The sequence below is a fragment of the Juglans microcarpa x Juglans regia genome, chromosome 1S, assembly GCF_004785595.1.
Source record: "Juglans microcarpa x Juglans regia isolate MS1-56 chromosome 1S, Jm3101_v1.0, whole genome shotgun sequence".
Classification (NCBI taxonomy): domain Eukaryota; kingdom Viridiplantae; phylum Streptophyta; class Magnoliopsida; order Fagales; family Juglandaceae; genus Juglans; species Juglans microcarpa x Juglans regia.
Window position 1 is genome coordinate 19,086,717 of NC_054595.1, and position 14,378 is coordinate 19,101,094.

At 35.4% G+C, this 14,378-nt stretch overlaps 1 protein-coding gene across 1 annotated transcript; it reads left to right on the forward strand.

Moving 5' to 3' along the window:
* Window positions 1-6,090: 6,090 nt before the first annotated feature.
* Window positions 6,091-7,254, forward strand: LOC121247378 (transcription termination factor MTERF6, chloroplastic/mitochondrial-like). Its single transcript, XM_041145741.1, has one exon. It carries the CDS (start codon window positions 6,091-6,093, stop codon window positions 7,252-7,254), a length of 1,164 nt encoding a protein of 387 aa, XP_041001675.1.
* Window positions 7,255-14,378: the final 7,124 nt, after the last annotated feature.

Below are 14,378 nucleotides of genomic sequence, written 5' to 3' on the forward strand. Positions count from 1 at the left end.
CATACTTCACATTCTCTAATGAACCTTTTTACCTCAGTTTTCAGACAAGGCAAGTAAAAGTAAGCTTTTGCACGCTATAGGGATTTATGAAAACCAGAATGACCTACAAGGGGCAAGCATGTACAAAATGTAAAACTTTTAGCTTCAACTTAGTACAGTTGGGAATGTAAATTTTGCCCTTCTTAAACAATACTCCATGCTTCAACGTGAAAGAGGAACTAGAGTGTGAACCATCTTGCAACAAACTGAGTTGCTGCTGTGCCACTGGGTCTTCAAAATATGCAACCTCCAACTCCCACTTCCAACCAAGTGGGAGTTGGAAAGGTTATAACTACTAAGGAAACAAAACCTTCAAGGCCATCCCTCCTAAACAAGGCACCAACCACCTTATTTTCAACAACCTTATTTTCAACTACCTTTTTATATTCATGGAAAATTCATACCTGAGCAATTTGGATAACTATCTATGCTATGCAGGAGTACCAACCTGTTGTTCTAGAGAATACTTCAAACTCTAATGATCAGTTACTATAAATGCACCACTAAGGAAATAGGGTCTCCATTTCTTTATTGTTATGACCAAGGCTAGTAATTATTTTTCATAAGTGGATAATTGCAGGTTTCTACCTTTTAATGCTTGACTGAGAAAAGCTAAGGGTCTTTGATCCTGCATCAAAACAACCCCCACTCCACTCCCACATGGATCACACCCAATCAAAAAGACTTTAGAAAAGTCTGGTAGGGTTAACGCTGGTGGCTTTGTAACCGCCATCTTAAGTTGATTGAATGATTCAATTGCTTCTTCAATCCACAATAAGGCATTTTTTAACAAGGCAGTCAAAGGATCAACTAACTTCTCATAGCCTTTAATAAACTTCCTATAGTAATCTGTTAGCCCCAAGAAATCTCTCAATGACTTGAAATTCTTAGGGACTGACGAGCTTAACTTAGACTTTGTACATGTTTGGGATTGCGGTAGGAAATATAGCTTATAACTTGAGTAATAAGTTTTACTATTAAAAAGTTATTTATTGTTTGGTAATCATATATTTAAATCACTTTCAAACATATTATGTTTGTTTGGAAATAAATTTAAAAAAAATGTTTTGAAGTAGAAATGACAATTATTTGAATTTCTAAAGATTATGACCCTATTTTTGAAAGTTTGAAACTTGTAATTATTTTAAAGTTGTATTGGTATTTTCATCTATTGATAGTTGTTTTTAAATTCGAATTACATTCTGTACTATTCGGAAAAGTACGTTTGAGATTAAAAGTGCTTTATATGTAATACCCAAATAACCTAATTTTTTCATTAAAAAGCTTTTAAGTCTATTTAAGCACTTTTAAAGACTCCTACTGCAATCCCAAACAGGACCTCAAGCTTCTTAGGACCAGCCCTCACCCCTTTCTTAGATATCAAGTGGCCCAAATAGTCGATTTCAGAACATACAAACTTACATTTTGATTTCTTAGCAAACAAGTTATGCATCTCCAAGGTTTGTAACACAGTATATAAATGTCTCAAATGAGATTGCAAATCCTTGTTGTAAACAAGGACGTCGTCAAATAAAATAATGACAAAGTGCCATAAGAAAGGCCTGAATACATCATTCATAAGCTGTGAGATCTCTAATTTTACTTGTGTTTATATTTCCGTATGTTTTAAAACGTGTTATTTATTTTAATTATGTTATTTGTGATATTTTATTTATGTTATTATTTTATTTTTTTAATTGTTGGTTGGGCTTGTGTGTAGTTGTGGTAATTTACTTTAATTGGGCTGTGTGTGTGTTTTAAATAAGCCCAACCCGTGTGCAAGTTAGACCCAACCCATGTGATGATCCAGCCGTGTGTGTGTGTGCTGTGTTTGGCCCAGCTTGTGCGAATTAGAACCCAGCCCTCCCCTTTTAATTCAAATGGCGCCATTTTGATGGAGTCTAGGGCTCCATCTCTTTTCTCTTTGGCGCCGCACTGCACTCCTTCTTCATTCTTTTTCTTTCTTCCAGCTTATTCTTGTACCACTTGCTGCCGACGCCAGCCTTTCCTCCAATCGGATCTTAAGCCACGCATTTCACCCACATCAAGCCACCACCACCTTCACTTCCACCTCCTTCTTCCTTCTTTCTTCTCCGTGTCGTTCGGTGGAGGCTCCGAAGCCTTGTTGTCGAGCTGCCACTCCAGTATCCACAAAGTTATGAAGTACTTCCAGTATCTACTAAGATTGCCACCCTTTTGTTTTTCAACCGCCCCACTAATCTCGTTGTTTTAGGTCTTGGTGTACCTACAATAACTTGTAGTGAGATTGAATCAATCTCCATAGTTTCTTCAACATCTAACACTTCTGTTGCTTGTTCATAATCCAATTCATGGTCAGTACTATCAGACACCTCCATACTCTCCAATAAGCGCAACTTTGGCCTAATGCATTTATGCCCTTGGTGCCATTTTTCCTCAAAGAAATAACAAAGGCCCTTCCTCTTTCGTTCTAACATTTGTGCTTCAATAACCTTATGATAGGAAATATTTGTCATAGGTTGGGTTTTAGGAGTTCCTAAAATAGAACTCGTTTGGCCAAACTTATTCAAATTCAACCCTGACCCTTGTTGAGTGGAACTGAAAGATCCACTCTCCCATGGCCTTTTTGTACTCACACATATTGCTCTTGAATTTTGGCAAATCCAAATGCATCATTTAGATTTGTAGGACTCAACATCCTAATAGGCAATTGAATTTCATCTCTTAAACCACTTAAAAAATAACTCAGTTTATTCTTCTCAGAAATACCTCTAATTCTATTAGAAAGTACTTCAAGCTTAGCTTTGTAAGTGGTCACTATACCCACCTGTTTTAACTTTGTGAGAGCATTATAAGGAGATGACCCAAATCTAACCTGGATAGCCTGCACAAATTCTTCCCAAGTATGGAAAACCCCTACTTCACTAACATCCTGGAATCATATCAAACCATCGTCATCCATATGAAATAAGGCTATAAATATTCTTTGACCTGGAGGTACTTGATGATACAAGAAATACTGGTTTGCTTTGTATACCCAACTTGAAGGATTCTTACCACCAAATCTTGAAAATTCCTACTTAATTCCCTTAGTAAATCCTCTGTCAAAGGTTTCCCTTTGGTGTATCTCACTAACAACTTCATTGACATCACCATTCCTCACAAAAGCATGATTCTTGATGCCATTTCTTCCTGTATGTCCCACCACCTCATTACCCATTGTTCCACTTACTAAAATTCTAGAAATGAGCTGCAACAAATCATTAAATATTTTGTCTTATTTTCTTTGTTTGCACGACTAGTCTCCTACTGTTGTATCAAGGTGGCAATTGTATCTTCAATATGCTTCTGTTGTCTTTCTTATTGTTGTCACAGATGATTCAAATAATCAATTAACTATGCAAAGGACCGAGTACCCTCCACCATGTAGGGGTGATACTCGCATATGTAGGGGCAGGGTCACACCTTCCCTGCATATATAGGGGGTGATGTTTTTACCCTTACACCCTGCCCTAGGGAGGCAAGGGCAGGGCCCCCCGCCCCGCCCCTCACCCACTTCAGTCCCATTCAAGCTAAAAATTATTTCTAGGTCCAAAAATATTTTTTTAGACCCAAACCCAAATTATTATATAATTAAAATATTAAATTAAAATTAAAATATATAACAATAATTTAAAAACTGATAACATAAAAATATGTTATCAATTTTTAAATTTGTTAGACTTGTTCACAATATTGCATTGGATTATAGTGAGCCCCACATTGTTCAAGTAAGACTCTTATATTGCATTGGTCTCCTATATAAAGGTTGTCATAGGTGGCCAATTCAATATATGTACAATCTTGTAAACAAGTTTAACACTCTTGTAAACAAGTCTAACAAATTGTAATATATATTTATATATATAATTTGTAAAATATAAATATATATTTATTAATATAAATAATAAATATAGAAGTGGGGGCAGAGCGGGGGTCGGGGCAGGGCCCCACTAGGGTTAGCCCGCCCCTATTAGTATCTTTTATGTGGGGCGAGGCTGACGAGGCTGGGGTAGCGGGGGGCGGGCCCCCGCTGCCTACCCCTACCGCCATGACAACTGATACCAAATGTAAGGGGCCCTCTTCAAGTGCCTAAATTCGAGATAGTAAATCTCCAAAAAACAAGAATTAGAGAGGGAAAGAGAAAGTGAGAGAGAGAAAATAGCTTGAATGAACTTCGAGATATTTTCCCTCATTTCCTTTCTTGTTTGATAACTAAATTCCTTATAGACCATACGATGTCGCACAAGTGTTTAACATATATGAACGACATCGTTTCACTTATAGAAATCATGTATTAAACGACAATGTTCCACTTATTACACAGAAATCACGTATTAAACGGCAATACTCCACTTATTACACAAAAGCCTCACATTAAACGACATCGTTTAAGGCTAAACAATGCTATATTCTTCACAAAGGCTTAACGAATTTAACTATAATTTTTTCCCTTCCTTGTTGCATACTACTCACCTTCAGAATTCTCAACTCCATAATCGATTTATGACAGACACAACTCTAGAACTGCAAATATCATTTGTAGTTTATTATTACTTGACGTTAAAAGAATGACAGAAGAAACGACCTCTATCGGTCCGTAAGAGCATTCACATCCAGTTGAGTATACCATGTCTTTCTCGAAATTTTAGGGAAAAGTTTTAAGTTTTTGACAAAAACCCTGTTGGGGTGCATGTGGAGACTGGTCTGTGAGCAAAAAATCAAGAGACAGAGAGTTCGCTTGACATGGCACTCGAGCGAAACTCAACCTGTGAGTTCACTCGAGGTGCGCTCAACAGTGGGCTCGAGCAAGACACAAATCCTAGTATTCGTACGAGTCACACTCGACATCCCGCTTGAGCTAATGTTCATTGCCTATTCGCTCGAGGCGTGCTCAACATAGCGCTCGAGCGAAGAATGTAATTTTTGCCACATTAGGGTTTCCAGTGTCGTTTACTATAAATATGTTATGTTTGACTTGTTTTGTATGACTTTCAATATATTTTGAGATAACAATTATTAAGTAAGTGCATATCGTGTGAGAGAGCAAAAAGTCCTAAAGAGTGTGAGTTGAGATTGAGTGATTGTAATATCCTCTAGTTAATAAGATTTTTGCAACTCTATGGACGTAGGCAATTTACCAAACCACGTATATTATATGTCGTGTACTTAATCGTGTTTACTTTTACTTTTATCGTTAGTGTGTGTGGTCTTGCACAACAAACCCCTCTACATTCGGCTGACTAATATCATAGGGGAAAGTTTTGCGATTTGAACAGTAGCTCCCTAGATACGGGGAGTTATTGTTCATCTATAAATAATTTTTTGCAAATATTTTATTCTAACCAATAAAACAAATTCTTCTTCTAATCATATACATTTTCTCTCATGTTCATATTGATAGTTGAAAGTTGAAAAAAACAATCTCACCACTGAGATTATCCAATTTTATTGACCATTCGTGAAAATATAATTTTTTTTTAAATATTATTGTTACGAAAACACTGATTTTGAAAATATTATCATTTAGAGACATAAGTAGTTTAAAAAAATTTTAATACAGATGAAAAATTGAAAATATGGGTGCAACAAATAATTAACTAATCATGAAAATGTGAAAAAAAAAATTAACATTTTCTCTCTTTCCCATAAACACAAAATGATTAATTAAAGATGTCCAGAGAAATAGGTAGAAAAAATAATAAAGAAAAAATAAAAAAATTATTTAAAAAGAAAATCCCTTAAATTAAGACACATGAGATTTTGAAAAGATAAGTAAAACTTAAGAAAAAATAATGTTCAGCTAAAATTTAAATAAAATAAAATAAATTCGTTCAGACAAGTGAGAAGAATAGTGAGAAAACTATTTAAGTGTCTGCAACCTAATAGAATATTATAATGCGTGGGTTATGGTTTCACTACAGACTCACCTACACCGGTGAAGATTGAAAATTTTGCTCACTCAGCGAAAGAAGATATTTGCCTCTGAAGAATAGGTGAGTTTCTGTTCTCACTACCTGAATTTCAAAACCCATGTTTTATTTTCTCTGCAAAACCATACGAAATGGGAGATACGCTAAGGCAACTCCCCTACCAATATACAAACTGGGTTTTCTGCAGCCCCCATCTTTATCTTTGAAATACAACATCTCAAGCACTTCCGATCAACAACCTTTCACAGTCTCATACCTCATAAACGCACTTGGATTGTCCCCAAAAGTTGCTGTATCAGCTTCCAGATATGTTAGCTTCGAAACCCCAGAGAGAGCAGACTTCGTGATTAACTTTTTCAAAAGCCTTGCATTCTCTGAAACCCAGATCTCGAAACTTGTCAGAAGACTCCCCACGGTGCTTTTGTCTGATACTAATAGAACCCTTCTTCCCAAAATTGAATTCCTTGCCTCTAAAGGCATTTCAAGACGTGACCTTGCCAAAATGTTATCTGGGTGCCCTCATCTTCTTAAAAGAAGCTTAGCAAAACAAATTATCCCGTCCTTTGATTTCTTTAAAGATTTGCTTCAGTCTGAGGACAAGACCGTTCAAGCAATAATACGATTTCCGGGTATGCTTGCATTTGATCTTGAAACTTATGTGGCGCCTAATATCAATACACTGAGAGAGAACGGAGTGCCTGAGTGTCATATTCTTACTCTACTTAAATACAACCCTAGATCTCTCATTGTCAATCCAGTTCGGTTTAGAGAGATCTTAGAGGAAGTAAAGGAAATGGGATTCAATCCTTTGAGGTTGAATTTTGCTATTGCGGTGGTTGCTTTCCGAGCAATGAGAAAATCAACATGGGAAAGCAAGGTTGATGTTTACAAGAAATGGGGTTGGTCTGAGGATGAGGTTTTTGTGGCATTTAAAAGACATCCATGGTGCATGATGGCTTCTAAAGATAAGATTATGGGGGCAATGGATTTTTTTGTCAACAAGATGAGTTTGGATCCTTCGGTTGTTTTCAAACGCCCGGCTCTTGTTTCTCTTAGCTTGGAAAAGCGATTGATTCCTAGGGGTTTGGTTGTTCAAGTTTTGTTCGCCAAAGGTTTGGTGAAGAAGGATATTAGCATGACTTCATTGTTTGAATGCCCTGATGAGACGTTTCTGAGGAAGTTTGTCATGCCTCACAAGGAGGAAGCTTCTGAACTCTTGAAGCTATACAAAGAGGACATCAGATCTTTGGAGATGAAAAGATAATAGAGAGCGTACAAGGCAGATAATGGGTTGAAATAATTGTAGATGGCTTCATCATAATGACACCTTGTTGAATTTACTCAATCCACTTTGATTCGTTGCTCTTGAAGCTGTGCTCTGTGATTAATTCTTTCTTTATATGCTGGCATACCTCCGCTACTAGTTTCATTGGGAACTTTTGCTAAATGCGAATAACCTGTGGAAATTTTGCCACTTCAATTATATTTTCTTTGATCCTGTTGCATTACAAAGGCATCTAGCTCCCTGATAAATGCCCTTTTTATGCGATTGTGTATTGCTCAATAATGTTGTGGTGCTGGTTCAATTTGGTTATGCTCTATGGTGTGCATTGAGATATACTGCCCAACGACATTTTTTTGTTAATTTCCCACGCATTCTGTTTGACCTTTTGGTGCAAAAATTTTCATTATTTTCAGGATTGTACTAGTTTTTGATTATTTATTTATTTTTTCAATTCACCGAACCATAGCATGATGCCTATCCAGAATGCCTTTGCTTGTTCAGATGGTTACAATAAAGAGCAGCATAGAGCAGATGAACTTCTTTTATTTTACAGGGAAAAAATTGCATAAAAACACTTCCACTGCGAAGATTAGGCGAATGTCTATGGCAGGTTTGTTTGAGAATTCACTGAATTGGTCAGCTGTTATTTTGGGTTTTAATTTTTTCTTTGGAATAGATATGCAAATCAGTTGAGGGAGGGGGTTTGGGGATTAAGGATTTAAATGAAGTGAAAAGGCTCTTCATATTAAGTTGCATGAAAGGTTCTGCATGACTCTTCTCTGTGAGCTGAGTGTTTTAGAGCCAAGCACTTGTTGGTTTCTCGCCCTTTTCTCATGTATTCTTCTTGGTTTGATTCTAGTTTTTGGAGATTCTTTTCTGGTCTGATTAAAGAGGTTTTGAGAGGTACAATGTGGAGGATAATTAGACCCGACGATTTAGTTATTGAGATGTGGAATTCTACTGATTGGAATTCTCAACTGTACAAGTGTTAGTTGGGGAGGCATTGCCTGCTCAATTGATATCTAAACATGTGATAATAACTTCTGGAAAATAGATACCAATCTGGACTGCTGCTAAGATGGCTCCTTTTCAACAAGGTTTTCTTGGCAGCTGGTGAGAAATGATGGACAGACTTTTATACATGGGTGTGGTTCAGATCCTCTCTAAAAATTTCTACTTTCATTTGGATAAGTTTCTTGAAATGAAAAATCATTTGAGACTATAATTCAGCAATGGTTTATTCGCATCTAAATGCAACTGATGTGAAGAAATATGGGGAAGATTCTCTTGATCATCTGCTAAGTAATAATAGTTATGCTGCTTATGTAAGGAAGTTTTTATCTAATATGCTGGGTATCAGGTTTTATTCAACCCCTTCTTGGTTGTCTCAACTGTCCATGTGGTTTCAACTTCAAGATCGTCACGTGTGGGTATGATGGTGGGGGGTTTTACCTTCTAATATCAGTTGGTGTTTATGGTTGAGAAGATGTGTAGCAAGGAGACCATAGTTTTGAAGATCAAAGCCTTATTGGCCAACTCTCTGTCAAATGTATCCAGGGCAAAAGTGATAAAAAGGGATGAAATAAGTGGAGGTTTAGATAGTGAGTTGAGATGAGAAGAGATAAAAGTTAAAAGTTAAATAAAATATTATTATAATATTATTTTTGTTTTGAGATTTTAAAAAGTTGACTTGTTTATTGTATTTTATATGAAAATTTTTAAAAGTTATAATGATTAAATGAGATGAAATAAGTTTTGAATCCAAACCTCACAGAGGCCGACAAGAGTACGAATTCATCAAAGACACAGGGTTTGTTTGGGAATAAATTTCATCTTATCTCATCTCATTTTCTTTCTAAACTTCACTCAAACACAAACTTTTTTATCTATTAATTATTTGATCATTACAACTTTCTCAAACTTCCAAACAAAACACAAAAAATAAATCAATTTTTTCAAATATAAAAATAATATTAAAAATAATATTTTAACAATATTTTAATTTTATAATATTTTTATTCAATTTATTTTCTCTCATTTTTCAAAACCCAATAAAACACAATAGTTCAAACTATTTCACTACTATTTATAAATTTCTCATCTCATCTCATTCCTTAAGCATCCACATTCTCCCTAAAAACTTTGGGTTCATAAAATAGTTTGTGGAAATTATGAATTCATACCCAAGTGCCAATGGAATGTATATTCTCCGCCTCTTTCTTCCTTCTTCCAAATGATTACTCGCTATTATAAATAAAGGATCGTGGTCAGGGCTTTGGATAGCTAGTCTCCTCACATTAGTAAATGCATATAAATTGTGCCACCCAGAATTTCTCAATGCTCTATCTAATCTTTCTTTAGTAAAATCACTCCCTTCTTACCCCAAGTGTATTTGGACCATTAGAAATCCAAACCACTTAAACCATAATCTTCAATTGCTTTTCTAAATCATTCCATTTGACTATATGGTCTAACTGCTCCACCATATTTCTTAACTTGTTGAAGAATCTCATTGAAATCTGTCATGCATAGCGAGTCCATATTATCTTATGGTCAAATTCTTCAAAGTAACCTCCAACTATTTTTCTTTTTATTAGTCAATGGGCTACCATAGAAGCCTGTTAAAAGCCATTGTGTTCCGTTTTTTAGGTATTGTAACAATAAGAGAGATACGTCTTTGTGTGAAAGATTCTGATTCTAATTGCATCTAACTCTTCCATAGAAATGCTAATCTTCCACTCCAACCATTGTTGTCCACTACAAAGCTCTGTTCAAAACCAACCGGTTCCTTACTTTTTTCACCTTCCCCTTTTACATTTTGCTTCTACGAGGAAAACAAAAATTGAGAACTTTGTTCTTACCAAACGGTGAAGTTTTCGAATTTTCCGAAAGTTCCTAAGCTCTCGACATTTCCAACTTAGCCAAATCATTGCTGCTGGTGGAGCTGCACAATAGACACCTTCAAATCATCCTAATTTAATCTCCTTTAAGGTAAGAGCATACTTTTGGGCTTTTTAGCACATGGTGTTTCCAAATCTTCAATCACAAAATCATTGTTCTCCCACTTCCTAGAATCTCATTTTTCATCCAAAAGTCTTATACTTATTATACCAATTTGTTTTAAGTAGAGGTGCTACCCACACCCCGACCCCCAGGGATCGAGGCAGTGCTCCCCGTCCGGGTGATGGGGGCCGGATTTGGACCCCTAGTACGTCTGCCTCCCATCCAAGGCAAATGGATCCAGGTGGTACCATTTCCCATAAACTCTTTTTTGTCCATTTTAGACCCAGATTTAAAAAATAATAATAATCTATATATATATATATATATTTTTTTTTTAAAAAAAAAATTTACATATAACATAAATTAAATAAATGTTGTTTAAAGCATCAAACTTAAAAATCTAAGTATTCTAAGCTATTACAATAATACAAATTAATATGAAAATATTACTAATTGCCAAATAGTTGAAATCAATAATATTATAATATTAGAAATTGCATCTGGCAATTTGAGTCCAAAGATTGGAATTTGGGGGTGGTGGGCAAGTGAGACTATGAGATTATAAAGTCTGAAACATTAATAAGAAAACAAATTAGAATTACAAACAAATAAGAAAACATAAATAAAAAAAGTTAAAAACATAAAGCTACAAGTACAAACCAAGTGAGACTATCAAGGATTGTAGATTAGATCATTAAAAATTTGGAATTATGGTTGAAACTTGAGCAAGTGAGGGTGTGAGACTACAACAATATATTATAAACAAAAGTAATATTATAGCAGTATCAAAGGTAAGAGCAATCACCAGATGCAAGTTGTGAACCACTCGTCTCCTCCTCGGTCTCCACAAAGTCTACCACATCTGGAATATGGATTGGCTTCCCTTTGATCCAATTTTAAATGCAAATCAATGTCTCCGCGAGACAATAAATTCTGGACAATATGTGTCTTCTGGTGCTAAAGGCCGACTATGGGGTTACTGTGATAATAAAGATGACCAAAATAATGCAGGTTATGTCTCCAAGGATAGGATACTTGACGACATTGACCTTCCACCAAGACAATATATCATATCCCTATGTGAAGGGGTGCATCCCTGCCACCAAGTACCTATCCAACTCCGACTGTAACTTTCCAAAACTCACAACATAATTTCATAAAATCATACATACAATCATGAACAATGAACATCAAGAGGTTTCTTGAAACCTCTAATTTAGGGTTTGAATTGAACCTCTAGATTTACAATAAAACATCACAAATTCATGAAATAATAAACATCATCATAAATTCACATAAATATCTCCACAGCACACAAATCACAACTCCATCCTCCAAATCCATTCATGAATCTCATTCTCCATAGTCCAATCCGAGAACTAAAAATTAATGGGTCCATGGGCTACTTACAAGCTGAAGACATAGGAAAAAGATCAGCACTCAGTGAGGGAGACGACAACGGCTTTAGGCGACGACGATGAGTGAGAGAGAGGTGTGTGTGTGTGTGTGTGTGTGAGTGAGTGAGAAAGAGAGAGAGAGGGAGAGTGAGAGAGAGAGAGCTGAGGGAGTCTAGAGAAGGGAGTCGATAAAGGGGTGAATTTACGCATTAAACAAAACAAAGTCGTTTTGTTTAATGTATAAGCTTTTTTATACATATAAATATAAATATAAATATATATATATAAATATAACATGCAGACTAAGGCCAAGCCCGATCCATCCCCCGCATCTATAAGGGTCGCCGAATGAGGGCGAATTACCCCACCACCCGCATCGACAGACGGGGCCATCTCCCCGCAGTGGTGGGGGCGAGGCGGGCGGGGCCCCACTGTCCTCTCCTAGTTTTAAGGAGGAACTTCCTCTCGCTTTTCTCTTTCAACTAGTGTTATATTTTCACTTAACAACAATATTTGTTTGATTTAAAGAGAGAATGTCAGTTGTACATACAAGACTCTTGAAAATGTTGGGTTCCCTTTGATTGATGGTAGATTTATGAACTGTATTAATCACCTCAAGGTCCATTTTATCAAGAATATCCATTCCTTCTGAGATTCCTTCCTAAACCAGGTCTATTTCAGCTGGTTTAGGCTGGCTAGCTTCTTTCTTTGAATCGTTACCATTTGGAGATAGCTTAGCATTTTGGGGTGTCTTTTGTAACGGAAACTCTTTCCCTCCATAACCATGATTGGTGTTTTCCCCTAACTTCTCGTGAGCATCTACAATACCATAAGATTCTGACGCTACCAAATTTGCCTTTGAATGCACCTCAACTCTATCCTCTTGAATTTTCTTGCCTTTTTCAGAACCACTACTCTCCTCCTCATCAGAGCTGCTCTATTGTCGAAAGTTGGTTTGAGCTGTTTCCAGCCTTCCACCATACTTTCTCATACCATTGACACTGGAACTTGCTGAAAGTGCTCGCAACCATGGACCATTCTGTGTCTGCACTTCCTCTACCATTTGCTTTCCTTGATTCATCTTTGAGCACGCTCTCTCCTTATGCTTCAAGACTCCATAGTGAAAGTAGAAGTTTGGCAAATGCTCATACTTCAAACCGATCCACAATTGCTTTTCTCCAATTTTTAATAGCCTACCTCGTGCAAGAGGTTTTGTAATGTCAATGTCCACTCTAATTCTTAAGAATTTGTCCCACCCGAAGCCTTCCCTATTAGAATCCACTATCATTACTTTACCAGTTGTAGAGCCTATTTGTTCACAAATCTCTTTAGTCATTCCAACCAAGGGCATGTTGTGTAATTGAATCAAGAAATGTCCTTGGAGAAAAGTGATGTCATTTGGTGGTGTGTTGCCTTCAAAGTCTCGAAGGCTTACAAGGAATCTATCAAACAACCATGACATTCCATGCAACACTTTTTTCTTGTTTGATTTCTTCTAAAATTCCATAAGAAGTCGATTCTCCTCAACTTCTTTGAAAGTAATCCATCATTTTGATTTCCAAATATTTGATATCGTTAATCTGAATGCTTTTCTGTTCACCCCTTTGTCGGCTATAATTAACACTAAAAGACATAATCTCCCTCTTGTTATTGACTCATTGAGAACTTCTTCCGGTAGAAAGAGCTCTTGTTTGTGTTCTTCCGTTAGTTTGGGACTTGGTTTGGACAGTGAAATTATCTCAATTAATTTCACCTCATCTAATTATTATAACTTTTCCTAACTTTTAAACAAAATACAATAAATCATCCAACTTTTTCAAATCTCAAAACAAAAATAATATTAAAAAGTAATATTGTAACAATATTTTAATCAATTTTTATCTCATTTCAACTCACTATCCAAACCAGACCTCAAATCTTTCTCACAGTTTAGATAATTCTTCCTACATCCTATCACCTCTACAGATTATTGCCTAAGAAACAGAAGATCTTTGCCTCAACACAGGACATTTACCTTACCTTTTAGAGAAAGAAAAGACCTTAATTTTTTTGGTCTGCTTTTAATTTTAGATATAGGGGATGCTTGAGGAATGAGATGAGATGAGAGATTTGTGAATAGTAGTGAAATTATTTGAGAATAATAGTGAAATGATTTGGATTAAGATGTTTTATTTGGTTTTGAAAAAAGAGAGGAAAAGTTGAATAAAAATATTCTAGAGTTAAAATATTATTATAATATAATTTTTTAAATTTATTTTTGTTTTGGGATTTGAGAAAGTTGAATTATTTTTTATATTTTGGTTGAAAGTTTAGGAAAGTTGTAATAATTAGATAATGATTAGATGAAAAATTTAAAAATTTGAAATTAAATAGTGTTTGTGTTTGAGTAATGTTTGGAAAAGAAATGAAATGAGAAATTTTGAGATAAGATAAAACCTTCTCGATTTCCAAATAACCCTTAATTAAATTTTCATGAAAGTAAATGATTTGTACATGATAGAGCATGCTCCCTTAAAAAAATTGGACAAATTTAAAAGTCTAAAAGAAAATCATTTTTAATAATAGCCTCCACATTAAGGCTGCATTTAAATGTTAAACTGAGTTAAGTTGAGATGATAAAATATTATTAAAATATTATTTTTTAATATTATTATTATTTTAAAATTTAAAAATTTTGAATTATTTATTATATTTTATGTTAAA

Coding starts and splice junctions, on each gene's coding strand:
- LOC121247378 (XM_041145741.1), top strand. CDS start 6,091: ATGTTTTATTTTCTCTGCAAAACCATACGAAATGGGAGATACGCTAAG.